General features: G+C 41.2%; 1 protein-coding gene across 9 annotated transcripts in view; it reads left to right on the top strand.

The window, feature by feature from the left end:
• The window catches only part of TTC12 (tetratricopeptide repeat domain 12), a 61,762-nt gene that overhangs the window by 10,704 nt on the left and 36,899 nt on the right, over positions 1 to 14,159 (top strand). For 7 of the 9 annotated variants that reach the window (XM_030829069.1, XM_030829063.1, XM_030829065.1 and 4 more), the window contains 2 exons: positions 703 to 824; positions 5,098 to 5,157. In XM_030829069.1, the coding sequence (XP_030684929.1) occupies positions 703 to 824; positions 5,098 to 5,157 (182 nt within the window). Of the gene's footprint in view, positions 1 to 702; positions 825 to 4,672; positions 4,987 to 5,097; positions 5,158 to 14,159 lie in introns of those variants that run through there. The other 2 variants (XM_030829071.1, XM_030829066.1) reach the window with 2 other exon arrangements.

Here is a 14,159-nt window from a genome sequence, read left to right as displayed (position 1 = left end):
CCTGGCCAGAAGGAAATCATTGGTGGTCTGTTCTCTGTTCCTGCTGCAACAAACGGGGTAGGATAAAACGACCTCCAGTGAAACCTCTTTCTAAAGCTTCCCTGTGCACTTAGCAGATCAAAGTGAATCGTACTAAACAATGCTCAGGAAGTAGTGGGGGGTGAGAGTGAGCTGCCACTGGCTAGCCTAAGGCATAGATGAAGAAGTGGAAAAGAAAAATAAAACAGCTGTGAGAAAGGAGAGGAGACATCAAGGAAAAGGAGGGGATGGGATTGTGTATGTTGCAGGGAGATACATATGATAGAAGAATGTTTTCACTTTTATTTTATATCACCCAGGGCTATGTGTGCTGCAGGTCTGAATGATTCCATATTTGTTGGGGAAATTAATTATTTGACCCTCTTTATGAGATACCGAATGCACAGATTTGGTCTCTGTGGCAAGCTTAATATGGTTCTCAGCCTCAGTGCAGAAATATTTACTTTTTCTGAGAATCTACTTAGAAGACATGGGTGGATTTGGAGGAAAAAATTACTTGAAGAAGCTGGTCCTGAAGTATCTGCAGAGAAAAACAAGTGTCAAGTCCCTTTAGGATCAATAGAAGTGAAGACCTTCGAAATAGAATTGGAAAATCGGGGGAATAAAGTCAGAGATTTTCTGATGTGTGGTGAGAGCTCACCTGTGTAACTTATATTCCCACAGCCCTAAAAGAAAAAGGGAATGAAGCATTTGCTGAAGGCAATTATGAAACAGCTATCCTGTACTACAGTGAGGGTTTGGAGAAGCTGAAGGACATGAAAGTGCTGTACACCAACCGAGCCCAGGTCAGTGAGGCAAGGATGTGTCCATGGGGTTTTCTCAGGGAATAGTTGCCACTAAACCTGGGAAAATAAAGATAAAACTAGATGTTGGGCTGGGAAATGTTTATAAGAACTGGCTCTTGTTTTGAGTGTGGGAGGAGCTGACTTATATGTAGCATTTACCAGTTTCCATGATGCAGATATTCTCACCATGATCTAATTTGGAATCCCTGCAGGAGGACTTGGGAAGAGCTGTCCATTATCAGCTCTCTCCATAGTATAAGTCAGCTCCATCATATCACTGATTGTGACCATGCACTTGTCCCTGTGGATAAAGGAGAAAACTAGTGGAATGAAATGACCTATGGGACCTTAGAATTCTGCTACGAACAGATTTCTTCAGCCTCCTTTTTTGGTACTAGTCTTAACTCCTAGGGGATGCCCTCCTGTTAGTTTCTCATTCATTGTATCAGTCTCTCTTTAAGATTCTGCAACAGGGATAAAGTGGATAGCCCACGGTCCTAGAGCTAATTTCCTGGAAATTTTGGGTTTCTGAAAGTTTTTATGCGTCAGTGTATGTCACAAATGAGCTCAGTTTCCTGGAACACCAGGTAAAAACCACCCAGATGTTTATTTACTACTTAACGAAGGGATAGGCTGATAGCTCTCAACCGAAACAAAACCATCACCTGTGACCTTATCTTTGAAAAGTAGTTCAGTTTTTGTGTGGTAGAGTTCTCTGCTGGACAGGCCTGAAAAATTGGCAGATTCATGGACATGATTACCCCATGGTCAGAATATGTCAGCAGGACCTGTGTGAGGTGGACTTGATGCCTTGTCATTTGCAAGAGGGAGAGGCTGCAGCAGAGTCCTCATCAGCTCCAATTTCCCTAACTCGAGATTAAGAATGTCTGGCTCTGAGATGTTGAGGAAGAGGACTGGAAGCAAGAAACAGGACATTCAGAGGCCGAAACATCTGGGGTGTGACAGTGACTTAATGATAAATAAATCCAAGCAGTATAATCTCACTAGTTTAGCAATTTGGATATGTTAGACTAGAGTTGAAGTGTCATTTAAACTATCCCAATTTTGGAGAAAACTTGTTATAAGGAAGTGAATCAGTAAAAAAGATGGCCAGAGGTTGATTTAGCAGTATATTGCATTACCCGAACAAGATTATAAACTTTTTGAGGGCAAAAACTGCCATATACTTTTTCCCCTAATGCTTTATTTATAGCAGATGTTCAATAAATCCTCTTTTAGTTACATAACATTAAAAGTACAATAAGTCCAATTAAGGGAGTTAAGTTTCTGTTGACAATTCAGAGGCATTGCTTAAATGCAAGCAATTAATAGAATAATTATAGTTCCCTCTTATTTATTACCAAATTTGGTCTCTAAAAACATCTGCCTACTGATGCTTGTTCAGTTGGGTTACTCTGAAGTTATTTGAAAGCAACAAAATTGAATTGCTTTAAAAAGGTTATATAATTCAGACATATCTAATTCAGACTGTCTATACTCTGATTCATCTAAATTAGTTATATTTTCACTGCACTCATTTTTAAGCAGCACTTTGATTAGTTCTGAAGAATCACATTAAGAATGAATGTGGATAAATATAAGGAAATGTAATGAAAAGGTTTGAGGGAGTGATTCCTCTCAGCTTTCCCAAGGAGAAAGCTTATGCAGAGACAAAAAAAATGGACAGTGTGCTCCCTGGTGTTACAAACCATTTGAACCATTGACTATTTTTAAAATGCTTCCCCTGTATGCATGCAGTGTCAGAAAACACTTAATAAGGACCCTGTAAAGTGAGTGTTGCTTGCTAGAGAGAAAACCTAACCTTTCATTGCTTTGTTTTTCCCCTGGAGTTAATGTTATGATCAATAGATTGCCGGTATAATTTAGATAAATCTGGAATTTAATTGCTGTTTGGAAAAAGTAATTCCTTTTTAAAATGTGCAAAAGCAAAAGAGATTGAGAAAGTTATAGGGTGTCTAATCCAAGCCTTAAGAGAGGAAGGAAAACAAAAGTAAAAGGCTGTGTAGAGAAATTGTTGCAACCCATAAAGACTTCTTCAGAGTCTGCGTGTATCCTAAATAATAGTGCCATGAAATCATGGCCACAGCTGTCTAGAATGATGCCAGCTTCCTCCTCACATCCTCTAATTTTCAAATGAAACCTGAGACCCTGGAGAAAAGGATGATGCTTTACAGAACAGATAGCTCAAAGAGTCGTCTTCTCTAATTAGTACAGAACGTGAGTTAATGAAAGCACCACTTGCAGCTTCCTTGCTATGGGAGCCAAGAGCGGCATGATTTCAATTCATTTGCTGGCTGTTGCCTACTTCTTCCTCACTTGGGTTGGATACTTGAATTCCCTGTGAGTTGCAACATTGACCCCACAATTGGCTTGTCCATGTAAATATCTCATGAGGTTCGTTGTTAAGAGTGTTGCAGTGCCCTGGTACAGTTTTGATCATGGACAATCCTATGTGTAGTACTGGCTTTATTATTGGTGACTGATGGAACCCTGGAAAAGCCACCACTCCTGGTGCTTGGCTGTCCTTTCGTACAAATGGGATGATCGGTGCTGCCTCTCAGGGAGCTTTCCAGAAGAAGAGTGCTTCAGAGCTACTTAGTGCAATTCGATAAGACTTTATTGACCACTTACTGTGTCCAGTAATTAATAGAGAGGTTATAGTAGCCATTGTGCTTGTTTATAGTCTTTCATTTGTTTATATTCCTCTAGTTCTTAGAAACATTGAACTAAGTTCTCAATCAGTTCAGTTTGAATGGATCATGGAATTCTGAGTCAATTCTTGATTTTCAAGATTTTCCCCAATTCTAGGGGATTCTAAAAGAGTGCCCCAGGCATTTGATACTAAGGGTTCATGGTGATGCTCTCACTCTCATATGTCACTCCACTTCTTTCATTTTTTTTCTGCTGTGCTCCGGAGGATAGAAGCAGAGCTTTATTATCTTTTGATAACAGTGTTATTGAGATATAATTCACATACCATACAGTTCACCCTTTTATAGTATACAATTTAATGGGATTTTAGTATAATCACAGAGTTGTGCAGCTATCACAATCAATTTTTGAACATTTCATCATCATCCCCCCAAAAAACTCCATCTTTAGCTGTCAACTCCCCCAGTCTTCCCATTGCTACTCCCAGCCCGAGATAATCACCAGTCTACTTTTTGTCTCTATACCTTTGTCTGTTCTGGACATTTTGTATAAATGAAATCATACATTTGTCCTTTTGTGACTGGCTTCTTTGATTTATCATAATGTTTTTAAGATTCATCCATGTTATACTATGTATCAACTCTTCATTTCTTTTTATTGCTGAATAGTTTTCCATTGTATGGATGTACCACATTTTATGTATCCCTTCATCACTGGTGGACATTTGGATTGTTGCCTTTTGACTATCATAAATAATTCTGCTATGAACATTCATGTGTAAGCATTTGTATGGGTGTATATTTATATTCTTCTTGGGTATATACCTAGGAGTAAAATTACTGGGTCATATGGTAACATATTTAACCTTCTGAAGAACTTCTGGACTATCTTCCAGATGGGCTGTGCCATTTTAATTCCCACCAGCAGTGTATGAGGGCTCTAATTATCTGTCTTTTTTATTCCCTTTATCATTTGGTGTTTTTCTGGAACATTCACAGCAGGGTAGACTCTAGAATCCAGCTCTTCCTTCTTGGATGTGGCTAGTGAGCTGGGTATTTTCTGTGTCCCTCTAGATCCTTCCTTGCCCTGTGCCCTGGAGGGCTGACCTGTGTGGACTGGCTCCTTGGTTTCCCAGCCCTCTAGCTTCCATTTGCATTCAGCCAATAAAATAAGAAGGAAAGAGGAAAAGTGAGATTGGGGTATTTATTCTCCTGGCCTTTGGCTCTGGTGAAGGCGTCAGCTCATGTCAAGGCAGTTCTTTTCACAGAGCTGTCCTCTCCCATTTTGTTCATTGCTCCCTCCTTCTGCCTCATCCATTACAGCAGTGGTAATGGCTGTCCACTGTTGCTAGCCCTGGGATTCTGTAGCATCCCTTGTCAGGTTCCCTAAGCCCTGCCTTCACCATGGAAGAGGTCCCTGTATTCAACTCTCCTCAGTTGCCCAGTGCAAGTGTGCCATCTGTTTCCTGGCAGGGCCATGACTGATCCAGGTAGGGGATAGTTCTAGCTGACATTCTACTGTTTGAATGTTCTTTCTTTGTGAACTGAAAACTGCCTAACGCAGAGTTGTGTGTGAATATCAGCTGTTGGTTTCATTACAGGCTTATATGAAACTTGAGGACTATGAGAAGGCACTGGTGGATTGTGAATGGGCTCTCAAGGTAAGAGAGTATTTCTTTTCCCACATGATGGTGTTGGGCTGAAGTAGATAGAAGGCAGCTGCCAGTGTATCAAGATAGGAAAGGGTATAGCCTCTGTAGCCAGAGCTTCAGTTTCCTCATCAGAATGGGATAGAATAGAATTGTTAGGAGGGTCACGACAATGCACAGAAAGTGCCTAGTTCCTGGAAAGCAATCCAGGGAGCTGCTGCTATTGAATTTTCATTGTCCTATTTTACTACAGCTCCTTCTTTACTATTTTCTTATCAGACACTTTGTTCTATGTGATAGTGGAAATGCCTCCATCTCTCTTCTAGAGCCAGCCATTGGAGCTTATTTCTGCAATGCTGTTCTTCCTTGTCATTTTGTGTTTTTTTACCTCCAGCCCTAATAATTTGGAAATATAATATCCTCTATTTGTAGAGGAATAATCAGAAGAAAGAATTCCTATTTTTCAACTTTAGTGAGGCCTTGGGCAGATAAAATAATTCTACGCATGGCATTTCCTCTGAAATCTGCCGAAATAGATGGTCAAAGATGCATAGACGTAAAGACTATTGGTGGAAATGTTAAGAGTTACTAAAAGAGAAATAATACGATCACTTTTTAGGGACATGACCAAATATTTAAGTAACCCTTAATCCACATTCCCCTAAATTACTCCGTCATGGGGGTTTTAACTAAGTAACCAAAACTAGTGCTTCTCAGACTTCTGCACTATTCTGCTAACAGCAGAGGAGAATGAACATGAGCCCCTCGAGAGGGACTAGAAGCAGAAAGCATGAAATTTCTTATTTTTATTATTATTATTATTATTATTATACTTTAGGTTTTAGGGTACATGTGCACAATGTGCAGGTTTGTTACATATGTATCCATGTGCCATGTTGTTTTGCTGCACCCATTAACTCGTCATTTAGCATTAGGTATATCTCCTAATGCTGTCCCTCCCCCCTCCCCCCACCCCACAACAGTCCCAGGAGTGTGATGTTCCCCTGCCTGTGTCCATGAGTTCTCATTGTTTAATTCCCACCTATGAATGAGAACATGAGGTGTTTGCTTTTTTGTCCTTGCGATAGTTTACCGAGAATGATGTTTTCCAATTTCATCCATGTCCCTACAAAGGACATGAACTCATCATTTTTTATGGCTGCATAGTATTCCATGGTGTATATGTGCCATATTTTCTTAATCCAGTCTATCGTTGTTGGACATTTGGGTTGGTTCCAACTCTTTGCTATTGTGAATAGTGCCACAATAAACATACGTGTGCATGTGTCTTTATAGCAGCATGATTTATAGTTCTTTGGGTATATACCCAGTAATGGGATGGCTGGGTCAAATGGTATTTCTGGTTCTAGATCCCTGAGGAATTGCCACAGTGACTTCCACAATGGTTGAACTAGTTTACAGTCCCACCAACAGTGTAAAAGTGTTCCTATTTCTCCATACCCTCTCCAGCACCTGTTCTTTCCTGACTTTTTAATGATGGCCATTCTAACTGGTGTGAGATGGTATCTCACTGTGATTTTGATTTGCATTTCTCTGATGGCCAGTGATGATGAGCATTTTTTCATGTGTTTTTTGGCTGCATAAATGTCTTCTTTTGAGAAGTGTCTGTTCATGTCCTTTGCCCACTTTTTGATGGAGTTTTGTTTTTTTCTTGTAAATTTGTTTGAGTTCATTGTAGATTCTGGATATTAGCCCTTTGTCAGATGAGTAGGTTGCAAAAATTTTCTCCCATTCTGTAGCTTGCCTGTTCACTCTGATGGTAGTTTCTTTTGCTGTGCAGAAGCTCTTTAGTTTAATGAGATCCCATTTGTCAATTTTGGCTTTTGTTGCCATTGCTTTTGGTGTTTTAGACATGAAGTCCTTGCCCACGCCTATGTCCTGAATGGTATTGCCTAGGTTTTCTTGTGGGATTTTAATGGTTTTAGATCTAACATTTAAGTCTTTAATCCATCTTGAATTAATTTTTGTATAAGGTGTAAGGAAGGGATCCAGTTTCAGCTTTCTACATATGGCTAGCCAGTTTTCCCAGCACCATTTATTAAATAGGGAATCCTTTCCCCATTTCTTGTTTTTGTCAGGTTTGTCAAAGATCAGATAGTTGTAGATATGCGCCATTAATTCTGAGGGCTCCGTTCTGTTCCATTGATCTATGTCTCTGTTGTGGTACCAGTACCATGCTGTTTTGGTTACTGTAGCCTTGTAGTATAGTTTGAAGTCAGGTAGCGTGATGCCTCCAGCTTTGTTCTTTTGGCTTAGGATTGACTTGGCGATGTGGGCTCTTTTTTGGTTCCATATGAACTTTAAAGTAGTTTTTTCCAATTCTGTGAAGAAAGTCATTGGTAGCTTGATGGGGTTGGCATTGAATCCATAAATTACCTTGGGCAGTGTGGCCATTTTCACGATATTGATTCTTCCAACCCATGAGCATGGAGTGTTCTTCCATTTGTTTGTATGCTCTTTTATTTCATTCAGCAGTGGTTTGTAGTTCTCCTTGAAGAGGTCCTTCACATCCCTTGTAAGTTGGATTCCTAGGTATTTTATTCTCTTTGAAGCAATTGTGAATGGGAGTTCACTCATGATTTGGCTCTCTGTTTGTCAGTGATTGGTGTACAAGAATGCTTGTGATTTTTGTACATTGATTTTGTATCCTGAGACTGTGCTGAAGTTGCTAATCAGCTTAAGGAGATTTTGGGCTGAGATGATGGGGTTTTCTAGATACACAATCATGTCATCTGCAAACAGGGACAATTTGACTTCCTCTTTTCCTAATTGAATACCCTTTATTTCCTTCTCCTGCCTGATTGCCCTGGCCAGAAGTTCCAGCACTATGTTGAATAGGAGTGGTGAGAGAGGGCATCTCTGTCTTGTGCCAGTTTTCAAAGGGAATGCTTCCAGTTTTTGCCCATTCAGTATGATATTGGCTGTGGGCTTGTCATAGATAGCTCTTATTATTTTGAGAAACGTCCCATCAATACCTAATTTGATGAGAGTTTTTAGCATGAAGGTTGTTGAATTTTGTCAAAGGCCATTTCTGCATCCATTGAGATAATCATGTGGTTTTTGTCTTTGGTTCTGTTTATATGCTGGATTACATTTATTGATTTGCGTATGTTGAACCAGCCTTGCATCCCAGGGATGAAGCCCACTTGATCATGGTGTATAAGCTTTTTCATGTGCTACCAGATTCGGTTTGCCAGTATTTTATTGAGGATTTTTGCATCAATGTTCATGAAGGATATTGGTCTGAAATTCTCTTTTTTGGTTATGTCTCTGCCAGGCTTTGGTATCAGGACGATGCTGGCCTCATAAAATGTGTTAGGGAGGATTCCCTCTTTTTCTATCGATTGGAATAGTTTCAGAAGGAATGGTACCAGTTCCTCCTTGTACCTCTGGTAGAATTCGGCTGTAAATCCATCAGGTCCTGAACTCTTTTTGGTTGGTAAGCTATTGATTATTGCCACAATTTCAGAGCCTGTTATTGGTCTATTCAGAGATTCAACTTCTTCCTGGTTTAGTCTTGGGAGGGTGTATTTGTTGAGGAATTTATCCATTTCTTCTAGATTTTCTAGTTTATTTGCATAGAGGTGTTTGTAGTATTCTCTGATGGTAGATTGTATTTCTGTGGGATCGGTGGTGATATCCCCTTTTTCATTTTTTGTTGCATCTATTTGATTCTTCTCTCTTTTCCTCTTTATTAGTCTTGCTAGCGGTCTATCAATTTTGTTGATCTTTTCAAAAAAACAGCTCCTGGATTCAATAATTTTTTGAAGGGTTTTTTGTGTCTCTATTTCCTTCAGTTCTGCTCTGATTTTAGTTATTTCTAGCCTTCTGCTAGCTTTTGAATGTGTTTGCTCTTGCTTTTCTAGTTCTTTTAATTGTGATGTTAGGGTGTCAATTTTGGATCTTTCCTGCTTTCTCTTGTGGGCATTTAGTGCTGTAAATTTCCCTCTACACACTGCTTTGAATGTGTCCCAGAGATTCTGGTATGTTGTGTCTTTGTTCTCGTTGGTTTCAAAGAACATCTTTATTTCTGCCTTCATTTCATTATGTACCCAATAGTCATTCAGGAGCAGGTTGTTCAGTTTCCATGTAGTTGAGCGGTTTTGAATGAGTTTGTTAATCCTGAGTTCGTTTGATTGCACTGTGGTCTGAGAGACAGTTTGTTATAATTTCTGTTCTTTTACATTTGCTGAGGAGAGCTTTACTTCCAACTATGTGGTCAATTTTGGAATAGGTGTGGTGTGGTGCTGAAAAAAATGTATATTCTGTTGATTTGGGGTGGAGAGTTCTGTAGATGTCTATTAGGTCCACTTTGTGCAGAGCTGAGTTCAATTCCTGGATATCCTTGTTAATGTTCTGTCTCGTTGATCTGTCTAATGTTGACAGTGGGGTGTTAAAATCTCCCATTATTATTGTGTGGGAGTTTAAGTCCCTTTGTAGGTCACTCAGGACTTGCTTTATGAATCTGGGTGCTCCTGTGTTGGGTGCATATATATTTAGGATAGTTAGCTCTTCTTGTTGAATTGATCCCTTTACCATTATGTAATGGCCTTCTTTGTCTCTTTTGATCTTTGTTGGTTTAAAGTCTATTTTATCAGAGACTAGGATTGCAACCCCTGCCTTTTTTGGTTTTCCATTTGCTTGATAGATCTTCCTCCATCCCTTTATTTTGAGTCTATGTGTGTCTCTGCACGTGAGATGGGTTTCCTGAATACAGCACACTGATGGGTCTTGACTCCTTATCCAGTTTGCCAGTCTGTGTCTTTTAATTGGAGTATTTAGCCCATTTACATTTAAAGTTAATATTGTTATGTGTGAATTTGATCCTGTCATTATGATGTTAGTTGGTGATTTTGCTCGTTAGTTGATGCAGTTTCTTCCTAGCCTGGATGGTCTTTAGAATTTGGCATGTTTTTGCAGGGGCTGGTACCGGTTGTTCCTTTCCATGTTTAGTGCTTCCTTCAGGAGCTCTTTTAGGGCAGGCCTGGTGGTGACAAAATCACTCAGCATTTGCTTGTCTGTAAAGGATTTTATTTCTCCTTCATTTATGAAGCTTAGTTTGGCTGGATATGAAATTCTGGGTTGAAAATTCTTTTCTTTAAGAATGTTGAATATCGGCCCCCACTCTCTTCTGGCTTGTAGAGTTTCTGCTGAGAGATCAGCTGTTAGTCTGATGGGCTTCCCTTTGTGGGTAACCCGACCTTTCTCTCTGGCCTCCCTTAACATTTTTTCCTTCATTTCAACTTTGGTGAATCTGACAATTATGTGTCTTGGAGTTGCTCTTCTTGAGGTGTATCTTTGTGGCGTTCTCTGTATTTCCTGAATCTGAATGTTGGCCTGCCTTGCCAGATTGGGGAAGTTCTCCTGGATAATATCTTGCAGAGTGTTTTCCAACTTGGTTCCATTCTCCCCATCACTTTCAGGTACACCAATCAGACGTAGGTTTGGTCTTTTCACATAGTCCCAAATTCCTTGGAGGCTTTGTTCATTTCTTTTTATTGTTTTTTCTCTAAACTTCCCTTCTCGCTTCATTTCATTCATTTCATCTTCCATCATTGATACCCTTTCTTCCAGTTGATCGCATCGGCTACCGAGGCTTCTACAAGCTTCGCGTAGTTCTCGATACTTGGCTTTCAGCTCCATCAGCTCCTTTAAGCCCTTCTCTCCATTGGTTATTCTAGTTATCCATTCGTCTAATTTTTTTTCAAAGTTTTTAACTTCTTTGGTATTGTTTTGAATTTCCTCCCATAGCTCGGAGTAGTTTGATTGTCTGAAGGGGCCTTCTTCTCTCAACTCGTCAAAGTCATTCTCCGTCCAGCTTTGTTCCGTTGCTGGTGAGGGACTGCGTTCCTTTGGAGGAGGAGAGGTGCTCTGCTTTTTAGAGTTTCCAGTTTTTCTGCTCTGTTTTTTCCCCATCTTTGTGGTTTTATCTACTTTTGGTCTTTGATGATGGTGATGTACAGATGGGTTTTTGGTGTGGATGTCCTTTCTGTTTGTTAGTTTTCCTTCTACCAGACAGGACACTCAGCTGCAGGTCTGTTGGAGTTTGCTAGAGGTCCACTCCAGACCCTGTTTGGCTGGGTGTCAGCAGCAGTGGCTGCAGAACAGCAGATTTTCGTGAGACCACAAATTCAGCTGTCTGATAGTTCCTCTGGAAGTTTTGTGTCAGAGGAGTACCCGGCCATGTGAGGTGTCAGTCTGTCCCTACTCGGGGGTGCCTCCCAGTTAGGCTGTTCGGGGGTCAGGGGCCCACTTTAGGAGGCAGTCTGTCCATTCTCAGATCTCCAGCTGCGTGCTGGGAGAACCACTACTCTCTTCAAAGCTGTCAGTCAGACAGGGACATTTAAGTCTGCAGAGTTTCCTGCTGAATTTTTGTTTGTCTGTGCCCTGCCCCCAGAGGTGGAGCCTACAGAGGCAGGCAGGCCTCCTTGAGCTATGGTGGGCTCCACCCAGTTCGAGCTTCCTGGCTGCTTTATTTACCTAAGCAAGCCTGGGCAATGGCGGGCGCCCCTCCCCCAGCCTTGCTGCCTCCTTGCAGTTTGATCTCAGACTGCTGTGCTAGCAATCAGCGAGACTCCGTGGGCATAGGACCCTCTGAGCCAGGTGCCGGACACAATCTCCTGGTGTGCCGTTTTCCAAGCCCGTTGGAAAAGCACAGTATTAGGGTGGGACTGACCTGATTTTCCAGGTGCCGTCTGTTACCCCTTTCTTTGACTAGGAAAGGGAACTCCCTGACCCCTTGCACTTCCCGAGTGAGGCAATGCCTCGCCCTGCTTCGGCTCGCACACAGTGTGCTTCACCGACTGTCCTGCACCCACTGTTTGGCACTCCCTAGTGAGGTGAACCCGGTACCTCAAACAGAAATGCAGAAATCACCCATCTTCTCTGTCGCTCAGGCTGGGAGCTGTAGACCGGAGCTGTTCCTATTTGGCCATCTTGGCTCCACCCCTGAAATTTCTTTTAAGATGTTTGTTTTACCTTCAAAACCTTGTTAATTTTGCACAGCACTTCATAAATGTTATCTGTTTGTTTTGATATAATAGCATTATTTTCAATAACTTTGAAGTAAAATTGAGGTGCCGGGAGAATGTGCCAGGTTTATCCTGTGGCTTCAATTCTTAGGTACAGCACACCTACCCTAGCCTGATGAGTATGTCCCAAAACAAGAGGACACTTTCCTAGCAGCATACTGGCCCTGTCTGCTTTATTTCTTATTAAGAGGGTAAGCAAAGGAAACAGAGATGAATGAGAAAGTCACCTCTGCTTATAATCATTCATAAAACACTAGGGAGCCTCTAACACTGACATCTGGAGTGTCCAATTTCTTTATCCCTTAGAAGATACAGTGTGTGGCAAATTTTGTCCCATTGCACGGGTATAGTTTTTAAGTTATAAGAGTTGCCCAAAGCTGATGATGTCAAGCTCCTCACAGCTCCATCATAGATCCACTAATCTGCCTTGTCACCTTGCTTAATAATGGTTTCTTTTTCTACCATTATTCTGCAGGAGAAGAGAGAGGCAAGGATGTTTTCCTTGGTTTTTCCGGTAATAACAGCAAACAACATCATTTGCTGCATGCTCACAAAATTCTATTCTTTTCTGTTCAGTGTCACTATTTTCTCTATTTTTCTGACAAGGAAATCAAGCCTCAGTGATTAAGTAACTTGTGCAGGATCGTGAAGCTAGTGTCTGTCTAACTCTAAGCCCTTGCTCTTAAACCTCTATAAAGGGCCTCTCCACTGCAACTTGAAACCCCATAATCCCTGGGTGTGAATGTCATTCCCTTCTGTGGAAGAAACATGATCTCCTCACAGGTTCACCAAGAGTATCTTTTCTGATCTGAAAAAGGCCAAAGGGGCAGACATACCATCATGCTGATTCAGGATAACACACTGGCCTGTTCCCAAATGTTAATTGAAGTACAATGTAATTAACAGTGAAACCGAGGCCAACCAGGCCCAATGGAGCTGACATTAAAAAACGCTGACACTCAGCAGCCAATCTTGTTAAATACCCAGCGAGGCTCCCAGTTGAAGAGGTTTGGGTAAACACTTGGAGAAATGAGAAAAAAAAATGTACAAAGAGTTCTAAAAACTAATAATGATTTGTTTTATGTTGCAGCTGTGAATTAAAAGAAAAGCTTTTGCTGTCTTTAAAATTAACGTATCAATAGTGAATGTCACTGGCACTCCATTACTAATAGTATTAGTACTTTCATTCCAATTTAATCTTTTTTGAGACTTTTAAATTGGTAGAGACAAGCTTATGTGATGATATTTCAAGACTGATGTTTCTTGTCAAGGAAGATAAGGCAGCAAAGCTGGTTTCAATTAGGACCAGAATCATTTCTTTCTCAGCAGAACACTTCTTGCACAATGAAATACATCTTCCTCTGAAGGCAGGATTCCTTTAAAGGGAAGCTGGGGTTCACCCAAGAAAATTCTCGTGAGGGTTGACACATGATCAAAGGAGAGTGGGCCTATTAGTGAGAAAAATCCATTAGCAGCCTTTTGCGTCATTGTCTGAGGAAGGCAAAGTCACAACTATCCGCACTTCATGGTGACACACGATAGGCTGGGGACAAGGCTTTAATGCTTGGGGCTCGGTTTCCCCCGCCTGCTGTAACCCCGGTGCTCTGCCAGTGAGTGCACTATGAATATTTGGCTTTCATGAGCTGAAGTGCTAGAGTTTCCTCTTTTCCCTTTGGCCATTCCTTTCCTGCTTCCTCAGTTTTATCCTTTGTGAATTCATGAGGGGTCACCCCTCTGCTCTCCGTCTTTCGTCTCTCTACAGTTACTCCCTAACAGCTCTCTTCTCCTCTCATGAGCTCAACTCTCATCTCTGCAAAAGGCTCTCAGACCTACTTCCCCAGTCTCCCCTTCCCCAGCTCCAGGGCTGCATGTCAGCTGCCTCCTGCAGGTGCCTTTTGATAGTCTTGATGTCATCTGAAACTCGGTATGTCTAGAAGCCAACTCTTCATCTTCTCACTCAGC

This window comes from Nomascus leucogenys, chromosome 15 (assembly GCF_006542625.1).
Source record: "Nomascus leucogenys isolate Asia chromosome 15, Asia_NLE_v1, whole genome shotgun sequence".
Classification (NCBI taxonomy): Eukaryota; Metazoa; Chordata; class Mammalia; order Primates; family Hylobatidae; genus Nomascus; species Nomascus leucogenys.
Note: the sequence above shows the minus strand (reverse complement) of the source record. Positions and strands in the feature narration are given on the sequence as shown.